At 36.2% G+C, this 12,620-nt stretch overlaps 2 protein-coding genes and 1 long non-coding RNA gene across 3 annotated transcripts in view; 2 read left to right on the top strand and 1 right to left on the bottom strand.

Annotated features, from left to right (window-relative positions):
• The first annotated feature begins 11 nt into the window (after positions 1 to 11).
• LOC109181845 (WAT1-related protein At5g40240-like) lies at positions 12 to 2,566 on the top strand. The gene is made up of 8 exons (XM_019331781.1): positions 12 to 153; positions 246 to 479; positions 569 to 631; positions 746 to 862; positions 1,019 to 1,274; positions 1,503 to 1,661; positions 1,773 to 1,924; positions 2,143 to 2,566. Exons 2-8 carry the CDS (start codon positions 280 to 282, stop codon positions 2,282 to 2,284), a joined length of 1,089 nt encoding a protein of 362 aa, XP_019187326.1. The 5' UTR covers positions 12 to 153; positions 246 to 279; the 3' UTR covers positions 2,285 to 2,566.
• A 4,079-nt stretch (positions 2,567 to 6,645) lies between these two features.
• LOC109181909 (light-inducible protein CPRF2) lies at positions 6,646 to 11,753 on the bottom strand. Its single transcript, XM_019331878.1, has 6 exons — positions 11,206 to 11,753; positions 10,808 to 10,907; positions 8,853 to 9,057; positions 7,824 to 7,899; positions 7,623 to 7,748; positions 6,646 to 7,297 (listed from the first exon to the last, which is right to left on the bottom strand). The coding sequence occupies exons 1-6, from the start codon at positions 11,716 to 11,718 to the stop codon at positions 6,905 to 6,907; spliced, it is 1,413 nt and encodes a 470-aa protein (XP_019187423.1). The 5' UTR covers positions 11,719 to 11,753; the 3' UTR covers positions 6,646 to 6,904.
• LOC109181912 overlaps positions 10,373 to 12,620 on the top strand; it is a 25,643-nt gene continuing 23,395 nt past the window's right edge. Inside the window, exon 1 of the long non-coding RNA XR_002054293.1 lies at positions 10,373 to 10,472. This is a non-coding gene — a long non-coding RNA (uncharacterized LOC109181912). The remainder of the gene's footprint in view (positions 10,473 to 12,620) is intronic.

Genomic DNA, 12,620 nt, shown 5'->3' with positions numbered 1-12,620 from the left:
CTTAATCATCTTTTCTTTCTAGTCACACATGTAAAAACTCCTCAAAAACCACAACAATTGAGATGCTTGCTCTGTGCTCATAGGTCTTGCCCTCTTGGTGATTGGTACTAATGCATAGCATTATCAAATTTGTTAGTTGATGTCAAATGATTGAATTAAGCAAACATGACGTTGATTACTTAATTTGAAAATTCAACTCAACATTTCAGTTTGTCTCTATACCAAATACATATCCCGTATGCGTATGCATCTATCTGAAAGTGGTTTCAGAGAGCGGCCATGGCAATGGGAAATGAGATTCTGAGAAAGGAAGTTCTTCCATTTGCAGCAATGATAGTAGTGGTGTGTATGGAGATGGCAACATCCACAATAGCCAAAGCAGCCCTTAATTCCGGGCTAAGCTCTCTTATTTTCGTGCTTTACTACAATTTCCTTGGCGCCCTCCTTCTTCTTCCTGGATTCTTCATCCAGAGGCACAGGTTTAACAGATCACTCCAATTCCAATTCTTCTATGTTGTTTGTTTGAAATATAAAACCTGCATTTAATTTACTGTCCTGTTGGTTTCAGAAGGAATCCACTGCCTATAACCTTGTCTATTCTGAGTAGATGTTTCATCCTTGGCCTGCTCGGGTATTCGACGATGATTTTACTAGTACATAGATGAACTTTGTGAAAGGGGAGAATTGAAGATCTTACTTACTAAGAGATCAGAACAGTTTACTATAATGAATTATGATATTGCAGGACATGTCTGGTGATTGGTTTGGGTTTCCAAGGGCTCAACTATAGCTCTCCTACTCTGGCTGCAGGCATTAGTAACTTGATGCCTGGTTTTACATTTGTTCTTGCCATGATTTTCAGGTATATATATATATATATATATATATATATATATATATATATATATATATATATATATATATATATATAATATAATGCTGATCTAATTAGCAGCTAACATGCATCCTTTTTGTCTGGTAACTTCCATGAATTATTATTGATTGTTGCAAAATTTAGGATGGAGAAGTTTGAGGTGAAGAGAAGAACATGGCAAGCAAAATCAGTGGGCACACTTGTGTCAATTATAGGGGCATCTATCATGACTCTATATCAAGGACCAACAATCTTGGGATCATCATCTTCATCTTCATCATCTACTTTGCCTTCTTATTTGCCTCATCAATCTCTTCTGTCACATTCCTCAAAGTGGGTGCTAGGGGGTGTTATGCTTCTAGCCGCATGCTTTTTCGCATCTGGGTGGAACATTTTGCAGGTACAATATTGTTAAAATCAAGCGCTTATCATTGTGCCAAAAGTAACTTTATTTTTTTATACTGTCACATTTTCGAGAGGCAGAGTGCAGAACTTAGCCCTTCAGCCTCCACCCGGCAGTCCCTAACTACATAGTACTGGACTTGGCCTTCGCCCAACAAATACAATTGAGTATGGATCCTATTACTGCAAAACTAGTTTTGATTTGTTCTGAGTTTTGAATCTGTAGACAGCTACTCTAAAGGAATACCCAGAACAGATGACAGTAGTGTTCTTCACTACTTGCTTTGGGAGCATCCAATGGGCAATTGTTTCAGTACTAGTAGAAAGGAAGGTAGATGCTTGGAAGGTGCAGCCTGGCATTGGAATGGCTGCCATTGTTGTTTCTGTAAGCAAGAATTTAAATTGTTAATCAAGACTCATTTTGGGTTCCCGTCTTGCTATATTTTTCTTCTGCCATTGATTATTAACAGTAACACCATCTCCATTAATATTATAGGCGGTTTTAGAGCCTCTGTGTTGCAAAAATATTACTACTTTCTGCTTGGACACGAAGGGTCCTCTCTACGTTGCCATGTTCAAACCCCTGGGAATTGTCATTGCAGCAACTATAAACCTTGTTTTTCTTGCGGACGCCCTTCATTTGGGCAGGTAATTAAGTTGATCTGAATGTTGACTTTGTAATCAGCAATCTATTGGTCTTATTGGTTTGAATGGTCAATTTATAGACAATTTAAATTAATTTATCTCGATACTCAAATAGTGACGGTGGGTTTCCATCGTCACTAAAAAAAAAAAAAAAAAAAAAAAAAAAAAAAAACTCTGTATAAACTATAACTAATCAGCTATGATAACATTTTGGCTTGCAGTATTATCGGATCAATAACAATTATTATTGGATTCTACGGGGTGATGTGGGGCATGTCAAGAGAGGTGACCATAGTTGAGCCAACAGATATTTTATGTGAAAGTGGAGCTGTGAACGGAACATCACCCCTGCTACACAAGTAATTGAACAGTGTTTAAAACGTGATTGTGACCGTATAGATTCCATTTGCTACTGATGAGCCCACAAACTGCATCACCTTTCCCAATCATTATACCGTGAACCAGTGCACTTTGGACTCTGATCCTAAACGACGTAGTTTTGAATTTTAATTTTGACGGCAACAATTATTTGTTGTTTGTCTCTTGTGTTATGCGTTTCTGTGTCTCATGTTATGCAATTTTGTACTTTAAGCGTATGGATTCTGTACTTGAAATAAAGTAAAAATAACATGCACTTTTGTGTCTTGTGCTATGTGTTTTTTGTGTCTTATGTTATGTAATTTTGTACCTTAAAAATATGAGAAAATTTCAATTTTGGTCCACTGACTATTGGAGTTGTGTTAATTGCAATACTTGACTTTAAAAAATGTTAATTTATTACCTTGACTATGCAATTTCTATCAATTTTGATCACGCCAGCCAAATTGTCGGCCAAATCTCACCAAAAAATTTTAATAGGTCAAATAATTAGGGTATTTTAGTCATTTTACTATCTTTTCTTTCTTCCCCAATGAGCTTTTCTCCATTTCCGGCGACAATTTCTTCTCCGATGAACTTCTCCACTTCTTCTGCTTTCTTGTTTTCTTTCCTTATTACTTCTCTCTCTAAAACACTATGACTTCTCTCTAGGGAAAAAGCGACACAAGTTCGGCCGAAACTTGCGACTGCCTTTCCGGCGCCGGCAGGACTCCAGCCGGCGATCTGAACCAGTCAATCGCTCCGTCTCATGGAGACAAACACGGAGGTGGGTCAGCCGCCTCCCGAATATGTAGAACAAGAACTCGATTGCGCTAGGAACTTTCTGGCCGAGTTACGTCGTAGAATCGTGACACTTTCTCCATCGGCGATCTGCCGCCTCTTGGCCGGCAATGATGATTTGGAGCCGGCCAGTGATGTCTCCAACGCTCAGCAACAACATCGCCACCATCAGATCATGGATCGGCGGTCTCTTGCGATCTCCAGCACTCAGCAACAATGTCTCCTGCAAATGCTTCGTCAGAATGCAAAGGCGGTTATGGGTGTTGCTGACGTCAGTGTTCGTGAGCTGTTTCTGAATCGCCAGTTTCGCCGACACCTCGCGGGTTTCCGGCAGGAGGAGAATCAGGTTCTTGATTTTCTCCGACAGCCCTGGCGGTGGAGAATTAGGTTCTTGATTTTCTCCGCCGATGCTCCCTCATTCCTGGATCTCTTCCTTTTCCGGCCGTTTGGAGATAAGCTCATTGGAGAAGAAATTATCGCCGAAAATGGAGAGAATCTCATCGGAGAAGAAAGAAAATATAGTAAAATGACTAAAATACCATCATGATTTGATTTATTAAATTTTTCCAGTGAGATTTGGTTGACAATTTGGTCGGCGTGACCAAAATTGATAGAAATTGCATAGTCAAGGTACTAAATTAACATTTTTGAAAGTCAAGTGTTGCAATTAACACAACTCCAATAGTCAGTGGACCAAAATTGAAATTTTCTCTAAAAATGTTGATTCTGTACCTTAACTAAAGTAAATATAAAACATGTGTATATGTTTTGTGTTATGCGTTTGTTCTCACGTTATGCAATTGTGTATCTTAAGCGTATAGATTAGTAGTTGTGTAACACACAACATATTGTGTCTTATTTTACGAATTAATGTCTTGTATTATGAAATTATGTGCCTATAGGACATATATTATCTACATAAATCATATTTGAGAATAAGTAAATATATAACACATGTGTATGTGTTTTGTGTTGTTAGTTCGTGTTATGAAATTCTGTACCTTAAAGAGTATTGATTCTGTACCTAGAATAAATTAAAATTTGTGTTGAAACATAAGAAACGTGACACTACAGAATTTGTTAAAGCTTAAATATCAAAACGACGAAACGACGTTGTTTTGATCTAGGGTCCACAATGGTATGTAAACCCTGGTCCACGATATAAATTGTCTACCTTTCCTTTTTTGTTCTGTCAGTTGTTATACCATGGACCCTTGTTCTAAATTGTGTATTTTTAGTATTAGAATTGTGAACATCTAGAATATAAAGTGTGTTCCTATTGTTAGGATCGAAACGGGTTCACAACACCAAATTTACAATAGCAACTTGAACTGGAAATATTGAGAATAAATTCTAGTGTAAGATTTAAAGTAAATCATACACAGAACAAGGCAATTTGAAGAAGAATTTTTCTGTATTGGCAAATAATAATACAATAGGAATTATAAATATAACTCTCTATTTTTCTCTACAGAATTTTGCTATACTCTCTGTTTCGAATGAGATGGGATGGGATGGGATTATCTGATTAATGAAGGATGTTGCCTTATTTATAGCAATCCATGAGTCTAGAATTTTCCAAGCTAGAACCCATGTGCTTAGAGATAATGTTATTTCTTTCCCTGCAAGTTTTCCCCAAAACACATGCCCAAACCTAGCCCCATGCTCTTAGGCAAACCTCCTCCCAAGTCCCTAAATCTCCTCCTAAATTCCTTTAGGAAATCTCCTCCCAAAATCATCCCAGGCAAAAAATATCTGCCCATTCCACATTCTGACTTTAATATTTACACCTATGTTTAAAAAATTTGTGAATATAATAGAGTCATCACAAATTGTGATTTTTAAAAAATAATTATGTATATTTAATATGTAAATTGTATATTTTTAGATCTGGGTCCACCTTAGTCCACAGAATAATTTGCCTTGTTCTGTAGTGAACTTTATTTGTGGTGGTGGGAAAACACATTGTGGAAGTTGTACATCTTCTATTGCATTGAATTATAGAAATATCCAAAATATATCTTTGAGTTAAGTTTTTACCTTAAAAAAAATCCAAAATACATACGAAACCTTATTATGATTGGTGCAGGAAGATATTTTATACCTATCCTGCTATATCAATACGAGGAGTGTTTAAAGTCTCTGCAATATGTTTTTCTATTGCCCTAGGAATTAGCATTACCCATTTAACTTAGGAATTAGGACCGCTTTTAAAAGATATCTACCAAAAAATTGAAGGTTAACTTGCATAATGTGACACCATAGTTAATTCAGGATAACTATTTTTATCACAAAATTTTATCTTAATTCGGTCTCTCATTTCCGTCTTATATGAAATAAATTTTAAATATTAATATTTTTTTTTATGAAAATGTAGTATTCTTTATGAGTTAATACGTATTATGTTTTCACTAAAAGACATTACTTTTTTTTTATAGTGAACCATAAGAAAAAAATTATTGTTACATTAGAAGGTAAACATTATAAAATAAAATTAAGAGGAGAAAATAGCATTATTCAAATTTAATATAACTTTTGATTTTGGTAACATTTTGATTTATATTCTCAACTATTAATTTAACCAAATTTAGTCTCTTGATTTTCTAAATATACCAAAATTAATTTACAATATTTAAAATATCATAATTTGGAATATTTCACCGTTTTAGAAGTGATAACATTTTGAATTAAACTTGTTCAACCAATGTTTAATAAAACAATAGTCAACTTGGCATTCTATTGCCTACTAGCTTGCTTAAGCCCATAGAATTATCTCATCAACATACATACTTGGTTTGGCTTGTCACTTTGAAATCCAAGAGGGAGGACCATGTAGACCTCCTCATCTAAATAGGAAGGCATTATTGATATCCAACTATTAAATGTGCTACCACTGCAGAGAAAGTCTTAATAGTTGACAATTTTGCTACGGGTGAAATAATTTCTATATAATCCACATCAACTGTTGAGTGTATCCTTTAGCCACTAACCTGACCTTATATCTTTCTATTGAGCCATCTGATTTATGTTTGATCTTATACACCCATTTGCAGCCTATTAGAGTTTTCCCACGAGATAAATTAGTGATGAGGTCCACGTATAAATTAATTGTCTTGAATGCCTTGAATTTCAGCATGCATTGCTCGTTTCCAACACTGAAATTTGATTGCCTCATTAGTCATTATGTCTTAGGTTCAGAATTGGAGGAGATAGCAGTGGTTGTGAAATGACGTCAAAAAATTCACAATACCGAATGAATAAAAGAAATTTTACTGTGATTTAGTTAAACTTTTTTGTGTTCATAGTTCTATCCAAAATCACATCCTTCTTTGCAGCCACTAGCCATTTTATCCCAAAAAGGAAAAAATAAAATAAATTAGAGAAATAGAAAGAAAAGAAAATGGTAGTCTTCAGTCAAAGCAAATGCTGATTTCTTTCTCGCATAGCACTCCACTGAATTAAGAGATCAGATTCTTGGAAAGGTAAATTAAATGGAGACAACTACAATCAGAAGCTTCACAGTAAGTTCCTTAGCAGAATAAGCCAATGCAAACCAAGCATGCGAGTGACAACAGAAACTGAAGTACCTCAGTACTAATACCATGTTATAGGTTTAATTATCAGAAGTTCATGATACAATGACACAAAGAATAGGATCATTTCTGCACAAATGGGATTTTTTTTTTTCTTTTTGGTTTTCCAGAATGCAATGAGTATGGCCACCATTTTTGGTTCATAAGCATAGGACTAATGAGCATTCTGCTCAATGGGGTGAGCAAAAGCAAAAAAGAATAGTTGTATCAGTGCAATCTGGCAAAATAATCTTCACTGTTTTTGGTCTCTCTCGGAACTTCCTACTTCTCCACGGATTCGCTTCTGAAGATGTTCTAAGCTAGCCACTCGCTGCATTGAAGCTGTTCTTCCCATCTTGTTCGCCCCAGCGGCCTCTGATGCAGTTGGGCCCTGCTTTGCATCATCAATTGGAGGAATGTCTACTAAGCCATTCTGCATTCCAGGGTTGTGGGTGGGAATACCACTGTTTGACGGGGGTTGATAGAAGTGATGTTTGAGGTCATCTTGCACAGGTACGGAAGCATCAGAAGATGTGTCAGGACTACCTGCAAAGGGTGGCAAGCCCATTGTGGGTATCTCAGGCATCGCTTGAAATAGAGGATTCAGGCCAGTGGCTCTTTTAACTGCTTCTTCAGCCATCTTTACCTGCAAGCAGAAGAATGTTTTATATACGGAGTAATTAAGAAATGAGAGTAGCAAAAAGCAATCCAACTGAAAAGGTCATTATTTTAACACTTTGTTTCTTATGTTTAACAAGGTCACTGCATTTAGAACTTCTGTTGTCTCCTAAAACAGTGTTATAGAAAGCAAAGGTTTAAGACTCCTACAAGATGGAATGCACGGAAATCCTTGTTTGTTTTCATACTTCAGATCTTCAAATGACAAAGGATAATAGACAGATTAGTAGCTTTACCAGTTCAACACATAATGAAGAGAGAAAACTTAGTAAATCATCCTATGAACATGTTACCTTGGCTCTCAATGTCTCAACATCTGCTTTCAAGACTCTATTGTCAACTGCCGATTCATTGTATTTTTGGCTTATGTCGGTCAAACGTTTCAACAAAGAGGAGTTTTCAACTCTCAATTGAGAAACCTACAGAAAACCATGACTAATGCTCAGTTATCAATAGTCAGAGAGTAAAAAGACAAGTGGATCCAAGAAATATACCTGTGTCTCCAATTCCGTCAAGTGGGCCTGCTTTCTTCTCCTAGAACGTCTAGCAGACTCTCTATTGGATAGCATTCTGGTGAACACAAAAAATTAATAGTTTTAATATGTACATATTAGCAAGTGCATGTATGCATATATGTACCCGATGTCCCGATAGCAAGTATACTATTGCACTCATAAAATTCAACTTTCAGTTGCTAAAAAACAAGGAAATCAGATAAATATGTGATTGCACAGAAAATTTGTTGATTTGGTGAAGAAAAGAGTAGATTCAAACACCTCATGTTATTAATGCATAGTATCAACAAACAAGACTCATTTTCAGGAGTGTCACACAGTAAACATGCAGCCTCTAATGGATGAACCTTCCCTTCACTTTTAGTGCCCCCACTCCTAAAAAAAGCACCTCTTTTCCCTCAATGGCAACTCTTATTCACACCATTCTCAGTGGGATGGGAATTCTTTATCCTCTTTGGGACTTAATGCCAACCTAATTGTCTTATATAAACCTGTATGCTTTACCACAGAACTACTGACTATCCATGTAGTTTATAAAACCTTCACTGCACATCAAACTCGAGAGTCAAAAAAAATTAGTTTTCTAGTTGTCTTTCTTTGTACACAACCCATAATTAAATGAGATGTAAACAAGTGCATGGAATAATAGACTAGGATGCAACACAATGTGTATATAAGATTTTTTCCTTCAGTAGGCATCTACAATAATAGAAGACTATATCTTAGGCAAACTTCTTGTATAACAAAGGGAAATGCAGTTGATAGGTCAGGGTACTCAAGGTCAGGCAGAAGCCTATAATGATGATCATTGATCAATGAACTACAAAGTGGATGAATTGAAGCTCAGAAGCATTTGTTGTTGATCAGAATTTGCTCACTAACTAGATGAGCGACAATTCATTACAAATTGATGTGGCTGCTTAATCCTCCCTTACTCCCTATTTTATTTGCTCCTAGCAATAAAAAAGTCTAAATTGAACATAAAAATACTTATTTAAAAGTGCTAACCTCCTTACGCGTTTTACATCAGCAGGATTCGTTTTATCAGTTGTTTCTGCTTCTCCCTCAGCTTCTTCATCCTCTGATTGCTCCGAGCCACTTGTTGTTGATTTAACCTGGGCAACAAGTTTCTTCTGCATTGAAGGCAAGGAGGGTATCCCAATAGGCCCTCCAGCCTCCTCCTCTTGCACCTTAGGTAAATCATGTGCAGGCACTAAACAGCAAAGATAAATAGGCCAACAAATTTCCAAAATAAGTTTTACATTCAGGAATCACCCATTTGGCCAGACAGTAAATATGTTCCTCATACGTTCAACCTAGGTGGCATGGAAATGGGAAATAGGAGCAAGAAAAAACACCAATTTCCAAAAATGTAGGACATGAAAAGTAGAAAAATGTGTACAAATATAAAATTTATAGGTGTATATTTACAGTTTTTTTCCTTAATATGCAAAAATATTAATTTTCTACTTGTTTCATAATTAAAACTAATATACTAACAAATACCAAGAAGTCCATTTAAAATAAATAAAATAAAATAAAATGTCCAACAATAAGAAATTATATAAATTGCCAACTTTGGAATCTCTGATTTTGAACTGCTAAAGAAGTTATATGATCTCTGCTTCATTTGTGAGATTAGTCACTAGACTGAAAGCTAGGTACTAGGGTTGTATTGGATCAAAGGGAAGATTGAAAGAGTGAATACACTTATGGCAGTAGTCAGATCGGAGGCCCTTTTTTTAATATAAATTAGACCCTTCAAATGCATTTCTTGAAAATAAAACACATTTTCAATTTTTTCAAGTTATGAAAACAACCAAAAAACATTTCAGGACAATTTCTATGAGTTTCCATAGGGAAACATGCTCGAAATGCAGAAATGCTATCCCCCAAGGTCTGCCATATTTGTAATGATGCATAGCACCCATGGAGGTGGGATTAGCTGCCAAGACTATGGGGACCAAGCCAAGAAAGACTGCTTGCACATGAGGTGTAGAACTTGCTACTCACAGTGGACAAGGAAAGATTATCAAATTATTCAATTTAGAGAATTAGAGTTGATATTTAATTGACAATTTTGCCCATGCTTTAAAAATCCAATTGACGAAAAATTGCACAAACTCAATACTCAAAGGTCAAAATGGGTCAATTTTAAAGCTGATGATCAAAAGTAACAAACCCTTCTATGGCTAATGTCCTTATCAGCGGATTTTAAAATTGATTGGTAAGGAAATTAGCACATTACACATTTTCTAAGACATATTACAAATTTTGAATATACATATCACACATATTACATATCAGTGGGGTGTTTGGTAAATAGTTGTTAGCTGATTGGGTGAGTAGGTTTGTCTAGTTAATAGCATTAGCTGATTGTAGAAAGATGTTTGGTAAATTAGTTATTAACTGATAACTGTTTATAACTTTATATGCAAAATGACTTTCTCAAAAAGCTGATTGAAAAAACTACTTTGAGTAGTTTTTTGAATTTTAGTTTTTTGGAGCAATAAGTTGTTAAAAAAGTTAATTAATCAAACACTTATATTTGTTGTTTAAGCAAGTCAAACAACTAATATTGGTTAAATAAGTCAAAATTGACTATAAGCTAACTATATTACCAAACAGGTCACTAGATGTTATATTGATTATCCAAAAATAAGTACAAAGTAGCAGGCATGATTCACCTTTTATAAAATAACAGAGCCAAGCTGGTTTCTACAAAATACCTACATCTAGCACACATTTTCAAGTACCGTTCTACTCTGTAAAAATAGTGCTTCAACAAGAACAAGGAAAAAATCTCAAGCAAAACACCAAACACCAAAAGCAAGCCAATAAGTATCATGCAAAACTAAGCAGAAACAGGTAAATTTTACTCAGGTTATGAGCCTATTATATCTGAATATGACAGGCATAACAATTTCTATATAAAGTAATAAATCTAGGAAAGAACAACTAACCTTTAACAGGCGTCTGAGATCCTAGTTGTGGCGTATGGGAGGCCAGCGATGTGTTTTCAGAAGGCACCGAGGCTGAATCTTGAGCTTTCATGTTATTTGCCTGATAAATAAACACCACTTTAAATACACACTTCTTATACTCCATTTTTTAAAAATCGATCGCGGAAACCAGTGATTCACTGGCATGCATGTCATGGAAGGAAGATAAGCATCAAGATTAATAATAATTCGAAGATTAAATGGTATATAAGCATCAATTATTAAGTTCACTAATTTGCAGAAAAACCAATTAAGCCACGTAAGTATGTTCCTCGCTTCTTCTTTTTTTTTTTTTTTCTCAATATGGAAAATTAAATATCTACCGGGTTGAAATGGAAAAATAAAGCGTTGAAACATACGCGAGTCAAAGCAACGGCGGCGCAAGCCAAATCGAGGCGCTTTTTGAGGAATGCCTGGTAGTCCTCCGAATCAATCGGAATATCCGAGGCAGCTCCCGACCCTAACGACGTCGTCGTCTTTGCAGTTGTAGTCGCAGTCACCGTCTCCACCTCCTTGCCGGAGCTCTTGTAACCATAATCCGATTTCCGATCAGCATCGAGCCTCCCGCCCTGGATCTCAACCACATCGCTCGGAAGAGACTTTTGCGAATGAGAACTAGAAGTGGCGGAGGAAGCAGCGGCAACCGAAGACGGCGGAGCAGCAGCCTGATCGACGGCGGCGACTGCGGCGGGGGAGGAGTTAGCTGAGGCTTCCTGCAGGAAGCGTTGGAAGGCCCACTCCGAGGAGCTGCGGTTCATCACTTTAGATGAGGCGGAGGAATCTATGTCGAGGTCCGCCGCCTGCGACAGCCGAACCGGCGGCGGCGACCAGAATTGGTCAGCTATATCCTCGACGGAAAACACCCTATCCATTTATCTCTCCGTCAAATCGTCAATTCCCTATTTTCTCTCTCTTGTCCGAACCTTCTTACGATAAATAGTAGTGGCGTTGCATTCCGGTATAATTGAGTTTTGTTACCCTACATCTACGCCCAGGGGTAGGGATGGATACGCATACATTGGATGAAATAAATCACCATTATTTTGTTTCTAAAATTCAAATATTACTCCATCAATCATTTGATATTTTCTTAAATACTTTAATGTTTGGTTCAAGCTATAAATTATAATCAAAGGAATGTGACATTCTAAAGCTTACATTCATATGTATAGTTCATATTATTTTACTTTTATGAGAAAATATAACATTCGTCAAATAATGCAACATACCATTTACATAAGATTTTGAAGAGAATGAGATTCCCTTACACTTTTTGAGTTATCTAAGATTACGAGAAATATTTATAAAATTTGTCATTTTATTTCTAATTATACTACGTATATTTCATGTTAGCTCATTATATGTAGGCAAATTCTATTTACACCACCTATTTTGCCATTTGCACCACCTATTTAGTACGTCAAATAGCTTTATAGGTGATGTAAATGCAAATTTGCTATTTACACCATCAGCATTAAATGTGGTCAAAGATTATTATTTATTTTTCATTTTTTTTTAAATTAAAAAAAAAAAAAAAACAAAAAAAAAAACAAACAAACAAACAAACAAACCTCCCTCCCTCCCGTCACCTTCTCCGGTGAGAAGGCAACCCAGTGGGTTGTTTAACCAAAAAAAAATAATAATAATAATGAAGGAAACCATCGCCTTCTCCAATGAGAAGGCTATGGACATGCCTTCTCACTGGAGAAGGCAACCCAAGGGTCGCCTTCTCACCGGAGAAGGTGACCCATGTAGCCTTCTCCGGTGAGAAGGC

Source organism: Ipomoea nil, unplaced genomic scaffold (genome assembly GCF_001879475.1).
Source record: "Ipomoea nil cultivar Tokyo-kokei standard unplaced genomic scaffold, Asagao_1.1 scaffold1043, whole genome shotgun sequence".
NCBI classification, from domain to species: Eukaryota; Viridiplantae; Streptophyta; class Magnoliopsida; order Solanales; family Convolvulaceae; genus Ipomoea; species Ipomoea nil.
This window is presented reverse-complemented; position numbering and strand designations above follow the sequence as displayed.

Excerpts from the sequence above, each read along its gene's own strand:
- LOC109181845 (XM_019331781.1), top strand. The coding sequence starts at position 280 with ATGGCAATGGGAAATGAGATTCTGAGAAAGGAAGTTCTTCCATTTGCA. Across the intron at positions 480-568 it reads TTCTTCATCCAGAGGCACAG|AAGGAATCCACTGCCTATAA; the intron begins GTTTAACAGATC and ends TGTTGGTTTCAG. Across the intron at positions 1,275-1,502 it reads CTGGGTGGAACATTTTGCAG|ACAGCTACTCTAAAGGAATA; the intron begins GTACAATATTGT and ends TTGAATCTGTAG.
- LOC109181909 (XM_019331878.1), bottom strand. The coding sequence starts at position 11,718 with ATGGATAGGGTGTTTTCCGTCGAGGATATAGCTGACCAATTCTGGTCG. Across the intron at positions 7,749-7,823 it reads TGACGGAATTGGAGACACAG|GTTTCTCAATTGAGAGTTGA; the intron begins GTATATTTCTTG and ends GGTTTTCTGTAG. Across the intron at positions 7,298-7,622 it reads TTGAGACATTGAGAGCCAAG|GTAAAGATGGCTGAAGAAGC; the intron begins GTAACATGTTCA and ends TTCTGCTTGCAG.